General features: G+C 42.8%; 2 protein-coding genes across 2 annotated transcripts in view; one reads left to right on the top strand and one right to left on the bottom strand.

Moving 5' to 3' along the window:
* Positions 1-6,558: 6,558 nt before the first annotated feature.
* On the bottom strand, positions 6,559-15,685 carry LOC111969119 (zinc finger protein 821-like). The gene is made up of 5 exons (XM_023995063.2): positions 15,406-15,685; positions 8,348-8,467; positions 8,116-8,219; positions 7,261-7,359; positions 6,559-6,753 (listed from the first exon to the last, which is right to left on the bottom strand). The coding sequence occupies exons 1-5, from the start codon at positions 15,452-15,454 to the stop codon at positions 6,559-6,561; spliced, it is 567 nt and encodes a 188-aa protein (XP_023850831.1). The 5' UTR covers positions 15,455-15,685.
* A 2,692-nt stretch (positions 15,686-18,377) lies between these two features.
* Positions 18,378-27,977, top strand: part of LOC111969374 (AP-1 complex subunit gamma-1) — a 31,560-nt gene continuing 21,960 nt past the window's right edge. Inside the window, exon 1 of the mRNA XM_070445421.1 lies at positions 18,378-18,663. The gene's annotated coding sequence lies outside the window, so the exon portion shown is untranslated. The remainder of the gene's footprint in view (positions 18,664-27,977) is intronic.

Here is a 27,977-nt window from a genome sequence, read left to right as displayed (position 1 = left end):
TACCCAAAGTGCTCCCTTAGAATACAGTACCCTACACCTATCTGAACTTTACAAAGCATTAATAACTATTTTGTTTGCGTTATTTTATTTGTACCCTTTTTGAATAAAATAGATTTGTACTGTATATTTGTACCGCTGTGAACTACTTAAGGCTGTTTTGTTTTTGTTTTGCTGTTTTAATTCTATGTACTTAAGGACACAAAGATATTGTATTTTTATTGTTACAGCTAACTTCTTGGAGACATTGCATTTATCATGTTTGTTAAGTAAACACAATAATATATATATATATATATATATACTTACTAGTACCCTATGTCCAGATGTCTGTGTTTTATCTTGGTCTCTTCTTTGACTGGTCCACATGGAGAGGTATAGTGTGGGTTCTTGGAGCTAGTTCCAGGCGGGCGGGCCTGAGGGCCGCTCATAAAACCCATCTCATTCCTCAGCTTCTTTGTTTTATCAAATGATTTAAATTACCACAAGAGGTCAAACTTGATTCAGGATCATGTCTGTAAGAAACTATAGATTGTTAAACCTCTACAGTACTACACCAGTGATATTTTCATTCCATGTCTCCTGCTCTGTTCACACCCCAGAGTAGCATTGGATAGCACTACTCCTGTCTCTATGTTTATAGAGTTTATTACACTGTGTCTCGCATGAAGTAAGACGGCCATTTGTCTGCCGAGAGAGCCAGTCCATTTGAGTGGCCATTGGTTTATTCTGCTGACTGGTTTGTTAGGGTGAACTGAAAGAAAGCAGACAAGTTCACTAAACAGCGCAGTGTCAAAGTCAATGTTTATCATCCACATTTACTTCCTGCGATCTCACATGATCTGTCACAATCTGTTAATCCAGTAGTCAGACGCGCGTAAAAGTTCCGTTCTGAGCAGTGGCAACAACAAGAACGAGCACTAATGTTCTGTTTTTCATGTTTAACCCCTCGATTATTTTGCCTCTTAAAAGATTTCCTTTGTAAAACATGGACATCAAGAGAAATCCTCGATACTAGTAAAACCCAAAGTTCAAAGAACATCTTTCAATTACCACACTCCACACACACCACCACGCCAGGCATAGCCAATAACAGTAGAATACCCAAGCCCCTACTTGCACCCCTTCTCCACGCAGTTTTCACGACATGCAGGGTTACCTAATCCACTGTCACGCTCAGCAGAGCTTAGACAGTGCTGTATCCACCACCCCGAACCTGCGAAACTGTGATACAATCTCCTCTTTGTAGCCTATTTTAATGTCAAGGAAGAGGCGTACTCCACATTTTCCATTGCATTATTCCACTGTTGAGGATGATATTCACTGCCATTCAAAATCAGTCAGAATACCCAGATTCATTTATTGAAAAGTCCCAACTTCATACTTGCAAATGTTGGGTACCAGATCATTTTTGTAACAAAAATAAGACCGTGTGTGCACAACATGGTCGTGAGCATGGCTCTGCTCTCTGTGTATTCTAAATTAGGTAGCTGAATACCCTTGCTGACAAAGAAGTTCATGACCCAGGCGCGAACCTATGGCAAAGACCCTCACATGATTGCCATCGCCTGAAGTTGACACAAATTCATACATCTGAGTCCATTTGTTTTCCTCACTCGCCCTAGTTTAATAGTCAAATTTCCCTTGGAATAAACAGCACGTTGCATTAGACGGTTTGAACCCCTCCTACACTCTCCAAGGACAATATAAATATATAGCTTTTCCCGGTTGAGCGTGATGCTATTCTTTGGGCTTTACCCTGTAGTGGCTCAAACTGACAAACCGTCTTAGTGCCCATCTTAAGGAAACTCCAAAAAACGAATCATGTACATGTAACAGTGTCAATATGTTCTGCAGAGCTCAGTTGTGACACTTGGAATCGGAGTAACCCTTTGTGGCAAGAAATTGAGAACATACAAAGACAAGGAACAAAACAATACATACAGTATAGAACCAAACATGGCAAAATGTGACTTTCATCTAATATATACCAAAACAAAAAAAATATCCCCAATTCAATCATATATCACATGTTGCATAAATAATCAATTGAATTAGGTCAATGAACATTAGACCAAAGATCTTCCCAACTGTCGAGGTCAACGTAGCTTAATGAAGTCTTAGAACATGCTCATGGAGAGTGAAATCTCTGCAAAGTGAGATCACTGGAAAAATCCAAAGATATAGTTATTCAAAATAGCTTTACCCTGACACAAGCAGTTTAAGTCGGAAGTGAACATACACCTTAGCCAAATACTTTAAAACTCAGTTCTTTCACAATTCCTGACATTTTAATCCTCGTAAAAATTCCCGTCTTAGGTCAGTTAGGTCACCAATTATTTTAATGTGAAATTTCAGAAAATAGAGGAATTATTTATTTCAGCTTTTTAATTCTATTCATCACATCCCAGTGGTTAACATTTAAATGCACATCAATAGATCAGTAGCATTGCCTTTAAATGGTGTTAACTTGGGAAATGTTTCGGTCTAGCCTCCCAAGCTTCCCACATACGTTGGTGATTTGGCCCATTTCTTCCGACAAGCTGGTACTGCATCATGTATGGCATCCTTGCTCGCACACCTTTTCAGTTTCTGCCCACAAATTTCTTTAGGATTGAGTCAGGCTTTGTGATGGTCCACTCCAATACCTTGACTTTGGTCCTTAAGCCATTATGCCAAACTTTGAATATTTTGGGTCATTTCCATGGAAAGACCATTATTGCGACCAGCTTTAACTTTCGCTTACTGATTCTATGATGTGTCTTCAAATATCCACATTTAATTCTTCCTGCCTCATGATGCCATCTATTTTGAGCGCCACCATCCCCCTGCAGCAGCACTCCTCACAACATGATGCTCGCCACCCCCGTGCTTCACGGTTTGGATGGATTCTTCAGCTTTGCAAGACTCCCCCTTTTCATCCAAAACATAACAAGCTCTCATCTATCCAAACAATTCGATGTTAGGTTCATCAGATCCAGAGGATCATTCTCCAAAAAGTATGATCTATTGTTCCACAGCTGCAATTGCAAACCGTAGTGTGGCTTTTTTATGGCGGTTTTGGAGCAGTGGCTTCTTCCTTGCTGAGCGGCCTATCAGGTTATGTCGATATAGGACTTGTTTTACTGTCGATATAGATACTTTTGTACCYGTTTCCTCCAGCATCTTCACAAAGTCCTTTGCTGTTGTTCTGGGATTGATTTGCACTTTTCGCACCAAAGTACGTTCATCTCTAGGAGACAGAAAGTGTCTCCTTCCTGAGCGGTATGACGGCTGCGTGGCCCCATGGTGTTTATACTGGTGTACTATTGTTTGTATAGATGAATGTGGTACCTTCATGTGTTTGGAAATTGCTCCCAAGGATGAACCAGACTTGCGAGAAAAAAAAATKCTGAGGTCTTGGCCGATTTCCCAATGATGTCAAGCAAGGAGGCACTGCGTTTGAAGGTAGGCCTTGAAATCCATCCACAGGTACACCTCCAATTGTCTCAAATTATGTAAATTAGTCTATCAGAAGCGTCTAAAACCATGACATAATTTTCTGGAATTTTCCAAGCCGTTTAAAGGCACAGTCAACTTACTGTATGTAAACTTCTGACCCACTGGAATTGTGATACAGTGAATTATAAGTGAAATAATCTGTCTGTAAACAATTGTTGGAAAAATGACTTGTGTCATGAACAAAGTAGATGTCCTAACCGACTTGCCAGAACTATAGTTTGTTAACAAGTAATTTGTGGAGTGGTTGAAAAACTAGTTGTAATGACTCCAACCTAAGTGTATGTAAATTTCCGACTTCAACTGTATGAGCATATTTCAATACGTTGGTTAGGTGAGGAAGGAAATATGACAATTTGGGGCATTTAGAAAAATGCTAGTAAATTAGCACTCTCAGTTCACATGTTGAGTCCTAAATGTCCTAGAGGTAACTAACATGTACAGAACAGTAACAGCAGCAAAGATTGTGGTTTGATGAGCCAAAAATGTCAATGCAACAGAAGATACATAAAGTAAAAAGGAAATTATTACCAACTACTTGGCAAAGGTTATGAGTGTTGAAGGTACGAGGGAAAAACAGATTGAGGAAGGTCAATGTGACTAATAAAAGGCAAAGAGACCTACAGTAGTGGCAGTATATTTTGAGTTGAAGAGAATGTGCTGGAATGGAGGATAATGTTGCTCAAAACAGGGCTCATTAAATAGTACAGCATATTCAGAGCATAACGGATAGAAATGTGATGTATACGACAGGCTCGTTTTCTATCGTTCCCGTTTTATACCGTACATTTCGGACTATGTCTTACTGAATGTTCTGTTCTGTTGAATATTCTCCCGGTGAGCTGTGAATACGTCCTAAAGATATAAACACACCCTCAAACTAAGGAAACAACCTGCATTCTCTTCTGTAGTGTACGTGTAAAGAAGCTTGGAGTCAGAACGTAGACCAGAGGGCTCGGCCTCAGCCCTTACTGAGGTAGTTGATTGGGTGGATATGAGCTAGCCAGAGCAGAGACCCACGTTGGCAGCGTGAGAGAGGTGTAGCTACCGGTAAACTCCAGCGACTGGGCTAGCAGAAGGGACCAGAGGCGAGGGAGAGAGCTATTGGCTATGTGACTCATTCCCACCACTGAAGGTCCATGTGCAAAATATGGAAGGGTGTAACTGCTCCTGTCACAATGGGCTGGTAAGTCAAAGTCTGCTAGCCCCCTGAACAGATCAAATCTCTTGACAACATGCTTTATCAATATCATTAAGTGAAACATTATTGAATTTCTGCTTTATTTTCCGCTAGTTCTGTATAATTAATGTTATTTGTGACACAGAGTTCGGGATCAATTGTTGGCACAGGAAAGCTGCCTGGATTCAAACACAGCAATGGATGTTCCATCTGTGGCCTTCTCAACCCAAGGCGTAGGGAGAGGTCCTTGAACTGTTAGTGCCCCAGTGTGGCGCCCCAGTGACCTGGTCTCTAAGAGCAGCTTCATGAAGAAGGCGTTTCCAGAGAGGGGACAGGCATGGGCAGGAACTGAAACAGCTCATGTCTGCCCGAGGCGCAGCCATAGCAGCTGTCATGCTCTAATCTGACCTCTCAGGGAGGTCAAATCTTCTCTACGCCGTTCCTCAGGCTCCTGCCTCTCTCCACGGTCAGCCTGTCTGCTCTTTATCTGGCGTTCCGTGGCCCTCTTCATCCGCATGTGCCTCCCTGTCCGCGAGAGCCTCCGTGTCCGTTGCTCCCTCTGTCTCCTGCAGCCTCTGCATCCGCTGGCTCGCGTCCCGAAGCCGCGCAGCTCCCGCTCCTCGGGCGACTCGTGCTCCCGCTTGGTCTCTGCGGAGCGCTCGCGCTTAGACGGTCATGCGTGCCTCCACCGCTCGTTCTTCCTGCGCATGGCCCACTTCCTCATGGAGACTGGGCGTCCACCAGCTGCTGGTAGCCACACAGCTGTTGCACACCAGCAGCACTCCGGCCGGGCACAGGCAATGGCTCAGATGTCTGGCAAGCAGGTGCCTGTGAGGGCTTGAGGCGTCAGGGAGGAGGGGTGAAGAGAGAGCTGTGTGCAGTGAGGGAGTGGGTGGCCTGGGAGTGTCCGAGACCTTGGCCATGGTGTGTCCTGGCCATGCCCGTTGTCCTTGGTTGTGCCGGTTGTATGCGGGCCGTGGCTGGTCCCGGGTGTGGCCTGTGCCACGGCCAGGTTTGTGCCTTGGTGTGGCCGGCCCGGCTGTCCCAGGCATGACCGGGTTGCCCATGAGGTGCTGGAAAGACCGACATGGAACAGTTCTCATCTCCGCTGCTGCATTCCATACTGCTGCCTGTTTCAGGACCTCTCTAGCTTCTCCCTGTGTAGGGGGGCAGAGATGTGAGTAGTTACAGGACAGAGCTGTTACAGGCTAGCTAGACAGACAGCCTAACTCTCTAAACTCTGTAATAACCCATGTCATGTCTGTGTGAAAGGCTGAAGCACTATACTAGGTATCGGACTGAAATGAGGTAGTAGTGGTTGTAGCTCCCTCCAGTAACCCACGAGCACAACCGTTCCTTGATCTTAACTGGCGGCTTTATCTGTAGTTTTAGAATTATCACCTTCCGTGAGAACTATAAAATAAATGAAATAGGGTTAAGCACACTCTTACAACTTTCTTGTCTTACGAGTGACTTATTAGCTTTATATAACTCTGACGTGCTTACATACATAAACAGTTTAGCCGGAGCTATAACAGTATCAGATTAAACACATGAATAAAGGAAAAATACCTCATTGGCTGCTTAATACAGAAGGGAGGAAATCAAAAACTTCACACTTATTATTCCTGGCATGAATTCACGCTTCATCCTTAATTATTATAACGTTCCTAACATACACAATTCAACCTTTACGAACTATACCCGAAGACATGAAAACTTGGGATTGCCTTCACTCCAACGGTGTGTTGCTACGATAATAATCCCCGTTACAACAGTTCTTAGTCACATAGTTCCGCTTGTCTTATCATTTCCTGCATAGCAAACACGTAAACAAAAAAACAAAACAAAAAAACAACGACATAGACTTACAGGTTAATTTGTCAGTTACAGTGGTGGGGCGGCACAGACCTGTTGAAGTTGTTGGTGTCGGTGAAGCGTGTCCCACACACAGCACAGTTGGAGAGGCGGTCCTCAGAGTGGATGAGAAGGTGGCGCCCCAGGGAGCCTGGCGAGCTGAGCGTGCGCCCACACACTGGGCACACGTAGTTCTTACTGCTGCCCATCAACGATGTGTGCTGCTCCACACAGACAGACAGAGTTATAGTTATTTAATTAGGTAAAGCACAATGGTTCTCTTTGTTTGTCAGTGTATTTTATAAGCAACCTAAAAGTGAGGACAAACCCCAACAGTGCATATCTGAGAATACACATATCTACAAATTGTGGCATAAACGTATGTGGTTAACACGCCACCATCATGTGAGAAAGAACACGAATGGAAGGAGGAAGTGGTTTGGTGGTAAACGTGTAATTCTGGCTCAGTTAGACACTGATAACTTAAAACAAGTTGAAACATCCAAACCTTAGGTTTGACWCATAACCCAGAGACTGATCACATGACTGGATCATAATTATCCTTCCCTCTTTAGGGTAGTGATGACAGTAGCTCATAGGAGGTTTAAAGGTAATTATCTACCCCTAGCCCATTATCCCCCTGATCCAACCGCTGAAGCTAAGGAGGCTTTGGCCCTGTCTGAATACTTGGTGCCATGGTGGGCCGTCTGGTACTGTACTGTCCTCACCTGGTAGACGTGTGTGATGAGCTGCTCGGGGCTGCTGAACTCCAGGGTGCACAGAGGACACACACAGCTGTTCATCAGGTCGGCCCCCTCCTCGCTCTCCTGAGAAACACAGAGGCATCAGTACTACTGTACACTCAGATACTGTGGATGCTATGTGGAGCTACCATACATATCTGCTTCATCAGTAATATGTATGCTAATGATTGTGTAATAATACAGTAGGTTATGTAATGGTGGTTCTGCCTACACTGAGAATATAGGGCAAATATTAGAGGAGGATTTAATGTGTACATCTAAAGGGTGGATATGCTCATCCTCTCTACAGTACCTCTATGGCTGGTCCTGGGAGCAGGAACCCTGAATGGTAGGTCATAAGGTTGTATGTGTGTGTGTGTGGTTGTGGTGTTGGGTGGGTTGAGGGTGAGAGATTTACCCTCAGGCCCCCAGTGACTAATTGACTGTCACTGACACACTGTATGACTCTGCCATGGGTGTGAATCACACCACACAACCTGAGATGCTTTCGGTTTCTGGGGTCTGAAAGTGTGAGGATATTCTGTGAATCGCCAGTTTACAATTTACAAACGCAATGTATTCAGACGTATTCTTGTGCTGCATCTCTTTCTGTAGGATTATTGAATAACATAATTCTGGAAAATGGACAGTGCGGGGTGGGGCAATAACCTTTCCACATAAGTCTAGAGGGCCAGATGACCCTGAGATCTGTAGAACACTATCAAATCAGGAAGGAAATGCATGTGTGAATCAGCAACCAGGCAGGCCTGCACTCAGTGACCACACAGTGCTAGGAGGAGAGAACACCCCTCCATGGGTAACCCTGACAGTGACACTCACTTCTTTAACTCCCCTGTGGTGTGTTCTCTTGGTGGAGGTCATGTGGTCGTCAGCTGAGGTGTTGGAGGATGAGTCGTGGTTGTCCAGGTCGCTATCACTGTCTTCTATGGAGGCAAACACAGCCCTATCAATATAGACAGACAACAGAACACAGAGCTAGTCATATTCTCTCACGACACCCCCTACAGAGAGTATGTCACATTAGGGTCAGGGAAATGCCCTAAATGCCTACCTGAAATGCTGTCCTGTTGGGAATTGTTGCTGTGGCATTCGGTGTCCTCAATGAAATCGTCCCTGCCATCCATGTTAATAGTGTGGAGGGGGCCTGCAAAGCCGGTGCTGTGGAAGGGCCCTGTGAACAGAGGAGTCACAGGGAGATGATAAGACCATCCGAGGGAGGGGTGGCCCAATTTAACTCTAGGCAAATCCACCTGATTTTCAAACACTTAAAACACGGAAGCCAAATGCAGAAACTACAGATACAACTTCCTTATCATAATTCATATTCGAGCCACTAGAAATCCCTGCATTAGCACGTTTCTTTTCGCTGATAAATCCTGAACGAAATACACCATATTACTGGCCTGCTAATGTGCCTGGACCTTGTAGGCTAACAGCTGAGTAAAAACCCATAACTGATCCAAATGGTTGCCAATCAGGCAAGCTAGATGCAGCCATTTCTAAATTAACATTAAAAACGCTAGGCTTTTGAGCATTACTCAAATGACAAACTACAGTGAATAGCCTACAGCCTAGACTAGAGGTTATGTACTCAATTGAAAACAATACAATTCTTCATTACATTGTGTTGTTGAAGCCTAGGTAGGATACATTTATTGTCCCTAAAAAAAAACAAATAGGGTAGCTTTTCCAGCTGGTACCAGAGGACTGGGAGGGAAAGCACTCAGCGCAGCCTCAATAGCACAGTGTAGACTACCTATGATTTCCTTATCTGATAAACTTGTTTTTCCTTTTGTAAATTGACTGTATATATTCACTGCAGTATTAAGCCTAACATTGAGCTTATGAATTACGGGTTAATATGCATACGTTTCTAATTTAGGAGACAGGCATGGGATGTAGACTGTCTGTCTGTTGCGCAATTACGCACCTGGGGTCTCTTCCTCTTAAATCTTGTGGGGTCCCAGAAAGAGCCATACTACAAAAGCTTGTTGGACACTTATTTCAACTTATTTTCTTTAGCCTACTAATAGCCTATTAGAGAGATGCATGCTTGCGGAATGTAAAATAGGCTACAGCATTAAGAACGGGCAGGGAGTTGGAAAGGAGAAGCCCATATTTTCCTATAGTAGGCCTATCTTAACACTGGGCTACATCCTGACAGAACACACGAGTGGCCTGCTTATGTACCTTTCTGGACCTTCTTAACTGTTGAGAATAGTCCCAAACTGATCCAAATGGTTGCATAACCAGGCATAACCATATGCAGTTATCTTTTTACAAAATCGGACGTTTGAGGTGTTATTCAAATTAGCCTACATCACATGGACAATAACTGTGCACTCAAATGATAACAGTAAAACTTTTTTTCTTGCACTTTGACTGGTAAATATTTAGCTTATAGCACTAATATCTAGCTAATATCTAGCTAATATTTAGCTTATTACTGTCACGACTTCCGCCGAAGTTACGTCAGCTACACATTACCAGCCTCTCTTTCCAGCTGTTCCCATTCACAACAGGCTATAGCAGGGGTAGACAACACTGGTCCTGGAGTGCCGCAGGCACTTCATGTTTATTATTTAATTGACCTGGAGGATCAGGTGTGTTGAATTTAGACAAACATTGAACTGATCAATTAGCTCAGCTGGTCAGGTGTGGTGCCTAGTTGGAACAAAATCCTGCAGTACCTGCGGATTGTTGAGGAGAGAAAGTGCATTGGTGTGATTACTTTTGGCCACTTATTATGATAACACTGTTGCATTGCAAATAGTTGCACAGGACAGAGAGATGAGCACAGTGAAAAATAAGACCCAAAGAAATTGACAAACATTAGAAAAATGGAAGTCACTTGCAAACCACTTGAGCAATGGTGTAATAGATATGCAGGCAATATGGCGTTTGTTGTTGAAATGCTACATTTAAATACAGTAGGAGTTATTATATTGTTTTACATTAGGCCTACATTGACATATTATTTGCAGTTGTCACTATGACAATGAACACACCCTGAAAGCACTGGTCTGAACCAGTATCTGTGGTTAGAGAACTCATGGTCACCTTATTAATAGACAGCGTGCAGTAGGATGCGTTGATCAGTTGATTGACAGGTGTAGGACTTCAGAACAATAAGAACTTTCCTCTAGTGTGGATGCTCACCAACGTGTTATAGTTATGTAGCCTATAGTTTTATCTTTATAGTTATTGGCTTGGTGCCTGGCCCTTAACTCTGACAACACAACTAACGTTATTATCACAACAGAACTAGCCTAGTAGGTCTAGCTAATGGAGAACGTGGATGAAATCCATGTAAAATTACACTTATATACTCGTTTACTTAACTTTTATACTGTACACTATAAAATGTCTCCTTCAAATAATTGACATTGGCAAATTTGCCACCGGCGAGCTGCAGTAGGGAAGTAAAGCGGAAGTCGAATCCATCACTTCCGTTGTTTGGCTGTGCCCATAGCAACGTTCAAAAATAAGAGTGGCTAGGATGGGAAAGTGTGACCACTACATGTCGACTTTAGTTTTTCTTATGTTCTTGAAACGCAACACACACACGCAAACAGGATGCAATTGAACATCTTAAAAAGGTCAGGTAGAAGTAAATTAATACACAAATAAGAATATAATTGTATATCTTAAATGACAGCATTTGGGAATTTGGTTGTATAATCTTAAAGCCCATTCAAAAACCGGAAGATCGAGGCAAAATGGGCGGTCACTTTCCCATCGTAATCTTGATTGAGGCAATCCTCAATGACATTAAAAAAATATATATATTAATTTGAGTCAGGTGTGTATAAAAAGACAGTTGATATATTACAAGACAATGCAGGAAAATACAGCCAGTAGACAAAGCCTTGGAGGTAAAACGTGCTAGGCATAGGAATGACAGCCCTGGAACAGAAGATTGACAGGTCAGTAGTGCATGGCGGAGCGTGATCATGAAGTCAGGGGAAGACATTTCTAGAGCACAGACCTGTAATATTTAACATGTAGGGCATAAACACCAGAGAGCCTGGTGTGTAGCCTGCACTTCAGTTACCTGGTGTAGGTGCTGACTAGCCACAAAATCCAAGCAATCTACCACACTTAGCATACTGAAGAAAGTGCTTCAGATTAGAATAGCAAGCCTATCCAGCATTAAAGGAGTCGTAGCTACACACATAAACCCATCATAGCTGCTATAATACACTAGCACAAGACGGTTATACAAACACAACATAGAATACATGAAAGGCCTAAACCTTTAAACACAATCATTCACCTAGCCTATATGCAGTTGACATGGATGCTTTCATATTCACTGACATGCCAATATAATGCTGCATCAACACATGGCAGAAGCGCACATTGACACATGTACTCACACACAACCAGACCCCCAATTTTCACAGAAGCAGAACGAACATACACGCTTATCCAGGCATGCTGCAGTCCCAGGGGGAAGCAGCCTGCACTCCTTTCCACTAGCAGCCTGCAAGGCAGTGTTTCTCCCGCTCTCAGTACCACCCACATACTGCACAGCCTGGCTCACCCTCTGTCCTCCCTGCTCATACGCAGCTCTGACTGTTCTATATCCATACCAGCAGCTCTGAGGGGGAGGCCAATGCCTCATACCAAGGAGCCCATATGTATCTGCTTAAACCCCTCACATGGCACCCAGCATTTTACAGCATCTCTGCTCATTGCATTAGTATCCCAATTCCCCTCCGATCTACACCCAAGCTTGACACGGTTGGAATGGGAGCACAGGACATCTCCAGTTGTTAGTGACTGTACACTCATTCCTGTCATCAGTAAACGTTAACGGGAGGTTTTATTTTGATCATTTTAATATCTCTCGAAGGGAAAAAATATATTTAAACTGCAACAGTTTAGGTTCCATAGCCCTCCAGTTATCACCCTCTGCTTCTGAATGCAATGAATTGCCCCTCCCCTTCCTGTCCAGTCTTTCCACTCAGTTACCTGAGGCTGGCAGAGGTAATTACAGCCTCTGTTCTAATCCTGGAGTAACACACCACTGAGGAGCATGGTCTGTGTGCGAGAGGGTTGAGGAATAAGATCTATCATTAAAAAAAAACTCCCCTCTAATCTTCACAGGGCTGTCATTCCTGCATTAACTTTTTAGCGGAGTATAGTATGTGAAAATAGTTTGGGCACATTTCCCATAGTGATCCAGGCACTCATTAGCATTGGTAGAGTGGGTCTGATTGTTGAACTATGAACTGCTACAGACTGGCTCCACGGCACACAGCCAATGATTGATGTGAGAGCTACCCATCCCCCACTGCTAGGCTCTGTCTGTACATCTGTCTCTCTTCTCCCACCCGCCCTCCCTCCCCATGTCTCTGCCACTCTGATGTTATCTCTGAGTCTGCGTGTCTGTAGGCAGGAGGTGACGCAGTGTCTGACTGAATCCAGACAAAGACAAACTCATCAGCCAACAGACACAGAGGGAGAGAGGAGGAGGAAAGGGGGACAAAACAAAACAGACAAAGCCAAAACTCTACTCAAACACTAAGCAATGGGGCTCCTGTTGAATTCAAGCTCCCCTCTTTTTTACCCACCCTCTGCTCCAACACACACACACACAAAATACTGTCTGAATCTCTAGGAAGTGCTGGGGCCCCTGCCTTCCATCCATGTACAGGCACTGTGGTGTTCAGGACCATGGGAATGGTGAAACACAGACATCAGATAATCCCAGACTCCCAGATCATTTCTCACTTCGCCTAATTGGCGGCCTGGTATTTAATTAAGGCAAGACGGAGGAAACCGCCATCACCCCTTTTCTCCAGAATCCCTCCCTCTCTGTGGAGCCCTCCTCCCCAGTGAAGTGTCTGAAATGACCCAACTCTGCTCAGACAAATCAACACAAAATGACCCATCTGTATGGCTTCCTCAAGCATGTGTGTTGTGAAGATGATACATTATAGATCCACAATGAAGACTATTCTGATACAACCTGAACGCATGCTATCAAAACAGACCTGTTTATCGTCACTAACCCTTTCAGGGCTAATGAGACTTCTAACAGAGCTGCTGTTTCCCCTGCTATGCTTTCCCTCTACCCCAGCCATGATTGGCTCAGACAGGCTAGCTGATTAGTTTTCCCATGCTGGTAATGTTTGCTCTACATTGAGGGACATTTCACACCAGTTCAGGACACACACACACCACTTTTAAGGATTATTATAATATTTAATTAGATGGCGGGTTAACAAAATGGCCTATTATCATTTTATAACCTATGTGGTATGTGTGTGTGTGAATGTGTGAATTTGTCTTGGACCAACTGTATGTGGTCATAGGAAAGTGCAAAAGTCTTGTTCATTCTGAGGGTAATAAAAAAAGACTGTTGTTATTTCATAACTATCAGTCAGAAGTAGTACGTGAAGCTTAGAGACGTCACTGTAGAAGCCCCCCAAAAAACACCTTAGGATTGATAATGTATGTTGTTGTTTTACTATACTGTGTTTGAACAACAGAGTTCTATGGACCAATACGTCTATCAGCACATCATGCATCCTTACTGTGTTACTGTTTCCCCTTACAGATGTTGTTAGCATATAGGGATTATTGAGGCCATTAGAACAATATTTAAACAAACTAGCCTCGCCTATGTTTAGAAAAGGACCCTAAAGGCTACATGGTCACCTCACTGTATTGTTGGGTTCGATCCCCTTGGGTGGACTTATGCGTCCTCAGGCATCCAGTAGCCTACACTGTGAAGGATCAGCAGGCCAATTCATCATGCACTCAGTTTGACCTTTTAGCATGCATAGGAAAAGGACATCACCATCAGTAGAAATATTTGTCARGCAACTACACAGCTACCAAACCTGTAGTACCTAGACTATACCTGCTCTGGAGTAGTCTCCCATTGGAATTGGAGGAATGTTTCTTGCAGATAGCCAAAGTAGTCAGTGACACTTAAAAACACCCTCCCCTAAGATGGTGACTATGACAGAGACACAACAGCACTCATGGAACAGAAACGTAAAAATAGATTAACGAAACGTGTTTTATTGGGCTCTGATTACAGAAACCAAGCAGTGCACCTTTCCATTTAAAATATATATATATATGGTCTCTTATTTTGGCCCCAGGCATTGACAATGCTAGTAGTATGACCGACATTGCTATTCTCCACTGGCTGTACTGGTTCTGTATCTGAATCTGAGATGTCAATGTGAGAGCTTATCCAGAGAAACAGAAAGTACAGTCAACGAAAAAGCATGTTGTATCTAGTTTAAACTGACATTATATGAGGGACAAYATCTTAAATGGATTCCGAGACCAAGAAGGGTGAAATCTGTCCTAATCTCAAGACTAACATTATTTATTTTCATTTACATTGGTAGGCTATATCGTACTCTCAAAACAAGAGTTGAAAAAAGCATGCCACAGCAGGTTTTCATGTTGCCTCAAACAAAGAATGTAATTAAAAACCACCAATGTAAGCGCCGGTAAACACATGGAAATAACTATCTGAATAGTTTCCCTCAGAGAAAACGACCTGCGCATGCAATTGTGAGGTTGTCATCTCCATACAAATATTAATATCATAGTATTAGTAGCCTAATAATGGTTCATGATAATTTTTTTGGTTCGAAGATACAGACAGTCGTCGGTGTCACGCGCGTTGATTCAATGTATCATCAAAATTATAAAAATGTTGACGTCTACGCGCCACATAGGTTGAACTAAAACATTGTATCAGGCGCTTGTATCAACGATGGTGATTGACACATTGTCTTACCGTTCACAATTGCAACGGTGGCGAAAACAATCGTCTAGTTAGAGGGATGGAAATGATCCTCCTCACTACTTTTCAACAAGTAAAAATGGCATTTACAATACCTGAGATACCTACAATTAACTTTGAAGGGGTTGTTCTGTTTTCGCCTGGACATATTATCCCCCACTCCCGGTTGGAAAAAAATCGAATCTCCTCCTAGCCCAGACAGATTTGAAGATCCCCCTATGCAATCCAGCTGTATTCCGTAAAGGGACTCCCTTTCGAGAGTACAACAATATCACTTAAAAAATGATTTAAAATAAATAACAAAATACCCGATGATCAAAATTGTTTACCCATGTAGAGATGAACACAGCTTACACCATTGGTGAGAGTCGAGGTCATTTAAACGAATACAAAACAAATAGCCTATATAAAATGTTTAAATAAGCCCAAATGGCTTGGTTACAATCTGATCCACTTAAATTTAAAACACTCTCCAGTCGATCTATATATAATTTTCAAATGATAGAAACTGCGATAGGGTCCTATCCAACCCGGCCTGAGATGGTATTTGCTCAGCAGCCCCGAGCAGCTACAATCCTGCGTTGCTGTCGCTTTGCCAATGCACTGCAGCGATACACAGGCACAGCTTCTTCTTCTTCTTCGGTATAATGAAGTTCGCACATTTTGTTTGTGCATGCTGCCACCTACTGTGCGGTAGTGTGTGGTCATCATGTCAATTTTTGTAACACAAAAAAAGGGGAGAAAGGGAAGAAAAAATTGCACCACCAACTAACCCTACACCTATTTAATTAAAAAAAAAATATATATATAATAATCACCACCTCATTCCACTACTTTGACCCTAACTGATCCTACACCAGTCCGACGGCCTGGGAGGACCGGACTCTGGTTCAACACACCTTGTATCTCTTCCGCAGTAAAACCTTATACACCCAAGTACTGCCCCCACAACATCTACCTTCTGTGATTTACATTCCATTTCTGCGGTACAAATTGATAACCATGGCAATGAATGCTAAGAAGCCAACCTTACTGAAGCACAAATTCAAATCACTCTGTATTGGCCTAAGCCTACTACTCACCCTTGATCCATCATCCTCTACTCTCTTCCCTGCCTCAGCGTGACACCTTCTGTTCTACTTTGACCCTGGAAACTTCAGCCTGTCTCTCTCGCACCAGGCACTTCTGATCCCCAGCAACACAGTCACCCCCACAATTGACCGTTTTTCCCCACCGATAATACCTTCACCGATTTAACATTACCCAACTTATTTTCTACTCAGCCTGAGACTACACATGGATCAGCCAAAAGGCAGGATCCACTTTCTCCAAAAATCTCACTCCCACTGGGCCAGAATCTTCCTTTGCATGACCATCGGAGCAAGTATCGGAGGTCTTCACCTCACATGCCACCACAGGTAATTCATCCTTGGGTTCACTTTCTGAGCCATCAGACACAGCAGAATACGGTTTGTACTTGGTGCCATTCTTCCTCAACACACATCTTCCCACTGCACTCGGCTCTTCCTCCTCCATAACCACGTCTAACCGTTCACCACGCTCATGCCATGGCTTCATCTGCAGTGCTGCTTGCAGAACATGCACTGATAGCCCATCTTCTGTTCCTTAGCACCAATTTAGTAGTCTGGCTATCTCTGGCCACTCCATGCTCCCAATACGTGCCACAATTGTCAGCCAAGTCTCCTCCTCGTCATCCATCATAGCAAACAATCTCGGACTGCATCTCTGACCTTGATATGGTCTTAATTTTCATCCCACAGGCACAGCTGATATCTATGATCACAACATGCGCACAGCAATGCATTGTGGGATGTTCAAAACATTTGAGGGTAGATAACCTGTGATGACATAGGAGCAGTGGACTACCGACAACAATGCACACAATAATACATTGAGCCTACTTCTTTCTCTCCTCATTTCATGTATTATAATATTTAAATATTGCATCTTTTTTAAGGATTTTAGACTGTATGTTAGGTAATTTTAAAACACACTGACAATTTTAATATTGTGAATTTGAAATAGGCCTATATTCACAAAGCCCCCCAAAAGTAACAAAACAATTTATACCAACTGATTCAATGACATGGTTGCAAAATTCAGTCTGCTCTCCAACATTACAGTCACATAGCCTACCTGTTGTACGTGGCACGTTGCACACTACAGCCTCTACCAAGAGGTCTAGACCTTTATGGTACAGGTGGTACTGCACTCGATTCACCCCATAACCACAGCATTTCTGGTTCAAAACGTGCTCCAGCTGGTCGCTCTTATTTTGGAGAAATCAGAGGGAAGTCACAACTGGCAGGGTTTGAAGCCGGGTGTTTGCGACTGTTAAACACATTAGCTTTTACACTAAGAGATYAGAATCTTAAGGTCGCTACACATTACCACCTTCCTTCGAGGTGTCCGGCTCGCACTTCTCTAGTTCCCTGCACCCTTGGGGCACAGGCACAATCAGGGGCCATCCCATTTCTGACACCAGTGTAGTGAAGTCGGRGTGGTAGTCCCGACTCTTTTGATGAGGTTGCTAGGTGTTGGATTAGGGCAGCAACACATACTGGTACCAGCAGTGGGAAACCCATGGTTTTTCTGGCCTTTAATGGACGTTTTCACTGTTCACATTCTGGTTTGTGCATGGGATACTTTCGGAAGAAGGGGAATATAGTGCCTCCAAGTATGGGAGTGTACTGGACCTTTATAGCACATGTAGTAGTGTGCTTGTTGGTCCGAAACCTGGTGACGCTGGTTGAAACACCGCTCCAGTTGTTTCTATACAGTATATTTTCAGATGGCGGAAATGAATGTATAATATATTTTTTAAAGTATAAAGATGCTATGAAGCGCATGTCCTGGTTGAACTTAGTGCGGCATTGTCTGTAAAGTACACTAGATGGAGTCAACGAACCTCACAAAATTACAAATGTCATAACATTACAGGTTGACGTCATCACTGATTGCCACGAGGTGAGGTGTGCGAACCGCAGCACGACGTTTATAGACACATTATTACTCATCCGCACATTTCGGACACATCTAAATACGATACATCAAATAGCTACATAGCTAGGTAGAACACCAGCCAATAAACATAATCAGATTGTGGTATAATTACAATACTCGAAACGTGCATTAGTATCTCTAAACGGCTCACAAGTGTAGCTAGAAGGGCATGCATATGTTAGCTAGCTATAAGGGGTTATTTAGCTAGTTACTAGTAGCTATAGCATTATTGCAGTGGTTAAATAAACATGTTCGTATTACCGTAATGCTTACATACATACCAGCAACCCATGTTACTCAATCAAATATCACATAGCAGTGTCGAAGCTGGTGGATTTGCTAGCCAATTGAGAGTTCTGCAAATAATTTGCACGCTCGCCTGTTTGAGGTCTTCGTTTCTTTCTCATTCCACAAACGTTGAAGTTTTGTTTTTTTCGGTGTAACCCTCCGCCTGCGGTAGAAGTGTCGAGGCTAGGAGAGCCACCATTTTGAATGTCTGGTCTGTTCCTCCCTCCGTCGCAAATAGAGAAGATTCCAGCTATTTTCTGGTATCAATACGGCTAGTGAGTATAACATTATACAACTATGTCAGTTAAACAGATTTGTTTATTTGATTATAGCTGACAAATCAGCACGACTTTGTCTTAAACCGCGGTGACAATAATCCATGTTGGTGCTACAGAGGATCGGAAGTGAGGCTGCGTTAACTAGCCAGTGTACGGTGGGGGGTTGTCTGTCAGAGAAGCGTTAGCCTGGTGTCGGCTAGCTGGTATGCTTACCTGATCTGTACTTGTGCGATCTTTAACCTTAGAAATCTGTTTTTATACTTAACTTTTACTTGCTTATACGCCTTCAATGTATGTCAATATTGCATTTGGTTATTTGCTGTGTTACCCAAACGAGATGTACCGGTAGGTATGTAGGAAAGGCAGCTATCTAGTTAACTAATCCTACTAGCTAGCTAGCTAACTTGCTAGCTAAGTCAGTGCGATGAAGGCCTCTTCGCGATTGCGTAGCTATCTAGCTATGCACTATATGTTCACTTGCTAAAAGGGTTTACTTATGTCTGAGAAATTAGGCTGTAATTGTGCCATGTTCGCCCTGAAAGGCCTCTGCTCGGACGTTAGATTGCTAGCTTGTTAGTGCCAATGCTAACTAGTGGTAACGTGACAATGCATAATATATTTGACAGGTGTGGTTAAAGGTTCGTAAAGTATTGCGTTGAAAAGTTGACGAGYAATTTAACTATCTTTCTGTGGGCTTGTGATCTACCGTAGCAAGCTAACCACCCTACCCAGCTAACGCTACTGGCTAGCCAGCTACTTGGTATGCAGAATGTAGATATGTACCGACGTGGAAGTTACCTAGCTAACTACTGTAGCTAGCCAATTATGTTAGCTAAGTAGCTAGCTAATGTTAACTTAGTTAGCGCAATACCTTGATGTGTTCAAGTTGAACTGTAACGTATACCCACGCTTCAAATAAGTTGTGTGTTATACCTCGCTTGGGTGTAACTGTTGTAACGTTAGCTTTGACTGTTTCTACGTGGTTGTAATGAATTTAAGGTTAATAACGTTACTTAAACTAGCTATCTACTATGGTATTGTTGCTACTTAACGTTAACTAGCTAGTTACAATACTCACATACTGGTTGTGTAGGGAAGTTACATTGAATGTTAATATACTAACGTTATTATGTAAGTTGTTTACACACCTCGACAAGTGTCAATTCTCAAGTGTGTTAGCTAGTTGTAGCAAACCTCTAATTTCTTAAGTTGTGCCATCCTCAGACTTTTTAAATTAGTGGGTTATTATGCCACCTGCTTCACTTGTGATTATTAGACTATTTAGTACAGCCATTGGGTTTTTTATTTGAGCTTGCTTGCATCTGTGTAGAAAGTTCTTAAAATATTTGACTCCTTTTGAATTGTGATTTCCTGTTTCCCTTTTGCCACCTCTTCTGTCAGTCGATTCTCCTGAAGTCAACATCAGTGTCATATACTCAGATCGACTTGCTTTTTCATTGCATGTTCTTTGTATTTGCATTAAACCAGCTGACAAGTGCCCATGTTTTACCTGCATTTTCAGCCTATTCAATGAAGGCTTTCTGACAGTACACACTTTTATTGGTAGGCCAGTACTTGGCTAAACCATGTAGGTCAATGTTTTGTATAAATGTACTGTCATACTACTTGCAGAATTGTTTTTAGGTTGGAATGGAGGTAGCAGCCTGCTGTAACACTACCAATTAAATATCCCGGTGAGAGCTTGGCTGAGCAGTGACAACAAAATGAGTGTCAAAGAGAACAATATGCTGGGATATTGTGTTGAAAGGAGCGCTTCCTCTACAATGGTGGCTTTGAATTGTTTCTGTAGCTTAATGAACTTCATCTGCATAACTTTGGGTAAGGAGGAAGTAAATTGTGGCACATACTCCTATACAGTTGCTGTATTATTGTATAGCGTCGGGGTTCTCAATTGGAAAGCGCCTCATTGATGGAGTGCGTTGTCTCTGGAGTCTGGACATTGGAAATAGAATAGCCTATGTCCCCAGTGGACTCAACCGTGTGTTGAGGTTGTTTTCTCTTACCACTGGTTGCTAGGCTCAGCAGGCTTGTGTATCTTCTAGAGTCTCAGGAGAGGAATGGGCAATTCCATTCGCTCAGGATATCTGCCACAGCTGGTGTCAGATATGATCCCTTCTGTGGCTATATGAGGGTGTTGATAACAATCAATGTATCATTATTATTTCTTCCTTTATGCCCAATTTGTTCCCAAAGCAGTCTTAAGTAGCATGATCAAATGCATCAGTATGCATGTGGAGGACAAGGGCCTAATTCAACTGGGACAGGAATAAGTTCAGGGGTGTTTGAGATCCACCCCCTCTAATTGATCAGGATAATGCCTCACGTCAGTCATTCCATTTGACAGCAATGTTTGCGTCACTTGGCTTGACCAAATGACAGTGTTGGCTGTCCAAGCTCCTGTGAAATATAGCGGGACTAAAATCTGTAGCGTGGCCATACAGCTGAACAGTACTGTTTTTGTCCTGGAAGAGTAAGTAAGCCTGAGCAAAGCGGATGTTGGTGAGTGCTTCTTTGGTGGTAGCTGCCCAACAGTTCAGCAAGTGCAAACTTTCTCCACCTATGGTCTTCCTAATCCATCTATTGTGCTCAACCCGTCCTTTCTGTCGAGACCAAATGCATCTTTTGTGCCAGCTTTTGGGGACATAATAAAGAAAAAGTTATGTCTTTCATGTTGTAATTAATAAAAGAATGTGTGCCTATAAAAGCTATTGTAACGTTGTAGTAGAACCAAAATTTCCTCAAAGTCTTTGTTAGTCTAGCAGACTGGATTTTCCATATCTGTTGTGTGCGCACACTTATGAGCACAGAGGCTGATTGGGGCKTTGGTTACTTGTCAGTCACAGGAAATATAAGCATTTGTTTTGCTCGAGTCATTAAGCCTAGGTGCTGAATGTGTGTTGTCATGATTCATGCATTTAAACAGATTGCTGGACTATAGGGTGGGAATTACTTGTTGCAGTTAATTGTAGTTTCTTGTGCTACCAGGGTAGCGACGGAGGTTGCTAATGCATTGTGCCTAAGAAGAACACCTCTAAGCCATGTACGATTTACCATGGGATCTCATCTATGCTGCCCAGTTTCAATTTTAATGGAAAGGAGGAAGTCCGAGTCCCCCTGCTCTTTTGGAATGTGCACTGACCTTCCATTGCACTTTGATCACTGTGAATTCTTACATTATCAACATACTGGCTCATGCAACTATGTTCCTTTTTCTGCACCTTCCTTGTTCCATTTAATTTCCTCCAGACTCCACGTTAGGTCTGGGCAATATGGCCTAAAAATTTGTATTTTTTTTTACAAACATATGGGCTATTCACAATGTACACTATATGACCAAAGGTATGTGGACACCTGCTCGTCAAACATCTCATTTCAAAATCATGGGCATTAACATGGAGTTGGTCCCCCTTTTGCTGCTATAATAGCCTCCACTCTTCTGGGAAGGCTTTCCACTAGTTGTTGGAACATTGCTGTGGGGACTTGCTTCCATTCAGCCACGAGCATAAGTGAGGTCGGGCACTGATGTTGGGCGATTAGGCCTGGCTCGCACTCGGCGTTCCAATTCATCCCAAAGATGTTCGATGGGGTTGAGGTTAGGGCTCTCTGCAGGCCAGTCAAGTTCTTCCACATGATCTCGACAAACCATTTCTGTATGGACCTCGCTTTGTGCATAGTGGCATTGTCATGTTGGAACCGGAAAGGGCCTTCCCCAAACTGTTGCCACAAAGTTGGAAGCACAGAATCGTCTAGAATGTCATTGTATGCTGTTGCGTTAATATTTCAATTCGATGGAACTGAGGGGCCTAGCCCATTGTTCCTCCATCCATTGTTCCTCCTCCGCCAAACTTTACAATTGGCACTATGCATTGGGGCAGGTAGCGTTCTGGCATCCGCGAAACCCAGATTCGTCCGTCGGACTGCCAGATGATGAAGCGTGATTCATTACTCCAGAGAACATGTTTCCACTTCTCCAGAGTCCAATAGCAGTGAGCTTTACACTAGAGGTCGACCGATTATGATTTTTCAACGCCGATACCGATTTATTGGAGGGCCAAAAAAAGCCGATACCGAATAATCGGACGTTTTATTTAAAAAAATGTAAATATTTATATATGTATGTATATGTATGTATGTATATATTTGTAATAATGACAATTGCAACAATACTGAATGAACAATGAACACTTTTATTTTAACTTAATATAATACATAAATAAAATCTACTTAGTCTCAAATAAGTAATGAAATATGTTCAATTTGGTTTAAATAATGCAAAAACACAGTGTTGGAGAAGGAAGTAAAAGTGCAATATGTGCCATGTAAAAAAGCTAACATTTTAGTTCCTTGCTCAGAACATGAGAACATATGAAGCTGGGGGTTCCTTTTAACATGAGTCTTCAATATTCCCAGTTAAGAAGTTTTAGGTTGTAGTTATTATAGAACTACTTCTCTCTATACCATTTGTATTTCATAGACCTTTGACTATTGGATGTTCTTATAGGCACTTTAGTATTACCAGCCTAATCTCGGGAGTTGATAGGCTTGAAGTCATAAACAGCGCTGTGCTTCAAATATTGTGAAGAGCTGCTGGCAAACGCAGGAAAGTGCTGTTTGAATTCATGTTTACGAGCCTGCTGCTGCCTACCACCGCTCAGTCAGACTGCTACATCAAATCAGAGACTTAATTATAATAAACACAGAAATATGAGCCTTTGGTCATTAATATGGTCAAATCCGGAAATTATCATTTCGAAAACAAAACGTTTATTCTTTCAGTGAAATACGGAACCGTTCCGTATTTTATCGAACGGGTGGCAACCCTAAGTCTAAATATTGCTGTTACATTGCACAACCTTCAATGTTATGTCATAATTATGTAAAAGTCTGGCAAATGAATTATGGTCTTTGTTAGGAAGAAATAGTCTTCACACAGTTTGCAACGAGCCAGGCGACCCAAACTGCTGCATATACCCTGACTCTGCTTACAATGAACGCAAGAGAAGTGACACAATTTCAGGCACCACATTGATGCAACGCAGGACAAGCTAGTTAACCTAGTAATATCATCAACCATGTGTAGTTAACTAGTGATTATGTTAAGATGTATTGTTTTTTTTACAAGATAAGTTTAATGCTAGCGAGCGACTTACCATGGCTCCTCGCTGCCTGCACTAGCTTAACAGGTGGTCAGCCTGCCACGCAGTCTCCTCGTGGATTGCAATATAATCGGCGTCCAAAAATGCTGATTACCGATTGTTATTCATCATGCTCGGCCATGGAAACCCACTTCATGAAGCTCCCGATAAACAGTTATTATGCTGATGTTGCTTCCAGTAGCAGTTTGGAACTCGGTAGTGAGTGTTGCAACTGAGGACAGATGATTTTTTATGTGATACGTGTCCCATTCTGTGAGCTTGTGTGGCCTACCACTTTGCGGCTGAGCCGTTGATGCTCCTAGACATTTCCACTTCGCAATAACAGCACTTACAGTTGACCGGAGCAGTCTAGCAGAGCAGAACATTTTACAAACTGACTTGTTGGAAAGGTGGCAGCTTATGATGTTTCCATGTTGAAAGTCACTGAGCTTTTCAGTACAGGCCATTCTACTGCCAATGTTTGTCTAGGAGATTGCAGGCTGCGTGCTTGATTTTATACACCTGTCAGCAACGTGTGTGCTTGAAATACCCGAATCCACTAATTTGAAGGGGTGTCCACATGCTTTTGTGTGTATATATAGTGTATATCTCTTTTTTTTTTTTTTTTAAATCTAAATAAGCTTTGCTATACAATTAAAGGTCAAACAGTCAGCAATAATCTAATGAATTGAGGGCTTGTGAAGTTACCTAGGCTACATTTAAGCCTTCCACAACCACAAGACCCACTAATTATTTTGTAACAATAGTTTAACCTGCTTTTTTGCAATAATCAGTAAACTGGCTTTCAAGTCTATGAAAATGCCCTTTTTTATTATTTTTTTTAACAAATTGAACTTGAACCAATTATAATGCACAAATCACTAATAATGACACTTCTTGTAGCAAGCATTATAGAAAATTAACAATCTCTCAAGCGCAAGCTCACGTGCCAGTGAGTAGCCAGCTAATTTCTATTTGAAGTTTAGCCAAATTGGATCTATTTGCTAGTTAACAAGGTAGGACAGTTGAATTGTTATGAACACACCCTTCTGTCCATCTCTAGCTGTTTGGACAGTTTGTTCAGATGTGTTAATCAACTGTCATTTTTTCTCAATGAGAACGAGTTTGCCAATTCTTTATATAATTGTGTTTATTGCACATTTATAAAACGCATACTAGACTGCTAGTATGACGGTGTTCTGCAAAATTGCTGCTAGCGGTACAGCAATGCTGCGCGTGACAAATTGAGCCTTCATTTTCCAGAATCAATGATAATGGCTACTCCCGTTTTAGTGTCTGCTCTGCGCGCAATTACAAAGTGTATCGTTAAAGGGGAATTGACCAATTCTGTTGGACGAAACCTCGAATTGAAACCGCTTATCAGAGGAAGAAGTGATCTCTAATATTTGTTGTTGTGAGTGGTAGGGGGAGGGGCTGTGTGTGTGTGTGTGTGTGTGTGTGTGTGTGAGAGAATGGGAAGGTGCATACAGCCTATAGTCATTGCACACAGCAGAGAATGATGGAAACAGCCGAGACCAAAAAGACATGAGAACAAGCGGACAAACGCTCATAAAAATGAATAATATATAAGAACTTGATTCTTGTGATAAAGGCATTTGGAATATCGCGCAAAAACATGCATGCAAATGAATTTGATCGCCCAGCCTTATTCCATGGTGCTGCTAACTCGACCTGACTTTTTTCTCAGGGGCTGCATGGGTGCATGCTTCTATACATGTATAACTATACGCTCACCTGCCAGTTTATTAGGTACACCACCCTGTTCCCGAAAATGGATCGATCCTACAGACAGTGAGTCACATGGCCGTGGCTTCCTATATATAAAGCAGGCATCATTCAGTTACTGTTCGATTGAACGTTAGAATGGGCAAAACAAGTGACTTGAGCGTTATGTGATCGTCGGTGCCAGGCGCGCCCGATCCAGTATCTCAGAACAGCTGCCCTCCTGGGCTTTTCACGCAAGGCAGTGTCTAGGGTTTACCGAGAATGGTGTGACAAACAAAAAAACATCCAGTCAGCGGCAGTCCTGTGGGGTAAAACCGCTTGTTGATGAGAGAAGTCGAAGGAGAATGGCAAGAATCATGCAGGCTAACAGGCAGGCCACAAACGAACAAATAGCAGCGCAGTACAATTGTGGTGTTCAGAACGGCATCTCGGAAAGCACAACTGGTTGATCCTCGTCGCGGATGGGCAATTTCAGCAGACGACTACACCGTGTTCCACTCCTATACGCTAAAAACAAGAAGTGGATCCAGTGGGCAAACGATCACCAACACTGGACAATTGATGACTGAAAAAACATTGCCTGGAACATGACTGCACGTTTAGTTTACTTGAGTGTCCTGCACAGTCCCCAGACCTCAACCCAATAGAGCATGTTTGGGATGAGATGGAACGGGCTGTACGCAGCATGACTGGACCGCCGTCCAATCTGCAGCATCTGCGTGATGCCATCGCGTTAGCATGGACCAACATCCCTGTGGAACGTTTGACACCTTGTATAGTACCCCAAAGAATTCAGGCTGTTCTGGATTGGTGTACGTAATAAACCTGCCGGTGAGTGTAAGTTAACTTAAATTCGGCACATCTTAGATAATTATATCCAGCTCAGGGCCCCAGCTATGCATTTGGTTTTCTAAGGGGCTAGATGTCAAGATAATGCTTGTTGGTTACAGCAGAGACAATCAATTCCCTCCTGGATTAAGATCTATGTTGCCTAAAAATATATATTTTTTTTAAAGAAATATAACCATTTGTGTGCACTAACGGTAATACCGTATACCCTGGTTTTGGAAAAAGTCTTTGATGTGATAACATAACTGGTGTTATTATTGGATTGTCTGTAATCTGATGGTCCTTTTTGTGTGTACAGCCTTTATATTTTCCCTAGTTCTAAGAGGGTCTCTGCTCTGTGCGTTCTTTTTTCAGTAACAGCGTCAGCTCTGAGGCGGCTAGATGCAGAAAATAGCTTTGTTCAGCAACKAATTACTGTCATCCTCTTGCTGTAACTGCTTAATTACATTATCCATGCTAACAGATAAGAGCCCTGCTTCTTTTGAGATGGGAAGCCATAAAACACCTCTTCTCTGCATGCAGGAGCCAGCGGTAATAACTTTCCCTGTTTGTTCCTGGCATAGTGCGCGTGATGGATCCCCTGTTGTGGCGGTGGTGCATTAACACACACCCCTCTCACCAGGCCCTTCACTGCAATAAACAAGGCCTCCTCCAGACCCACTGCTGGTGCCAGGCCCTTGACTTTGTTCAGCCTGCCCAGGGTTTCTCTTACATCCTCTGTCACTCTGCTGTGTCTGGCTGTAGTACTGTAAGTGTACACTTTCTGAACGTACCACACTAGAGGGTAGGCCGCAGTGTTAATTGCTTTAACTCAGGTGTTGAAAGTAAAACGTGTCATTGCTATAGGGGTTTCTGAAAGCAGGAAGTAGAGTTTGTTTAGCACACCCAATGACGACGTGCCTTTGGAATGCCGAGATCTGTTGCTCTTTTGTCGTAAGAGTCACATCATATGACTTGGCATCTGTGTTTCATGTGTAGTTATTACACATTCGTAGTTTCCCCTCAAGGGAGACCGCATATCCATGGCTCTGATTGTGCCAGTTTGTTACTTCTTTCTCTACTGAATCTTTAAAGCTAAAAGCCTATTGAGCAATTTTGTCACTATCTCTTAACTGCCAAGAGAGCAATCCTTCCTCTGTGTCTCCGGATTTCTCTCACACCACCGCTGGGCTCATCCTCACTAGCAGACAATTCATGAAGGATTGTGATGCAGCTCAGTGCTCATGCACCATTTACCCAACGAATTCCTGCAGGGTTTTAACGCAGAGTTTCTAAACCCAGAGGCGCAACATCGTGAGACTTCGGGAACGCTTGCAGAACGGAACAAACAGACCAGGCCGTGGTTTGAGAATTCAATAAGGGAAGTGAAATTCTTCCTTGGTTGTTAATTTTCTCGAAGTCTAAAGGCATCCTAGATTATAAAAAATGTCCTAAGTAGTTGAACATGTTATTACTTCAACCTCGTGAAAGTGACAAACTGACACATTTACATTTTCGTCAAAAACTACGCAGTTCGGTGCGAGATGACCGTTAGAGAGATGACCGTTAGACCCGATGATG

The sequence above is a fragment of the Salvelinus sp. IW2-2015 genome, linkage group LG10 (genome assembly GCF_002910315.2).
Source record: "Salvelinus sp. IW2-2015 linkage group LG10, ASM291031v2, whole genome shotgun sequence".
NCBI classification, from domain to species: domain Eukaryota; kingdom Metazoa; phylum Chordata; class Actinopteri; order Salmoniformes; family Salmonidae; genus Salvelinus; species Salvelinus sp. IW2-2015.
Note: the sequence above shows the minus strand (reverse complement) of the source record. Positions and strands in the feature narration are given on the sequence as shown.

Excerpts from the sequence above, each read along its gene's own strand:
- LOC111969119 (XM_023995063.2), bottom strand. The coding sequence starts at position 15,454 with ATGACCTCGACTCTCACCAATGGTGTAAGCTGTGTTCATCTCTACATG. Across the intron at positions 8,468-15,405 it reads CTGTGTTCATCTCTACATGG|GGCCCTTCCACAGCACCGGC; the intron begins GTAAACAATTTT and ends CTCTGTTCACAG. Across the intron at positions 6,754-7,260 it reads TCATCACACACGTCTACCAG|CACACATCGTTGATGGGCAG; the intron begins GTGAGGACAGTA and ends TGTGTGGAGCAG.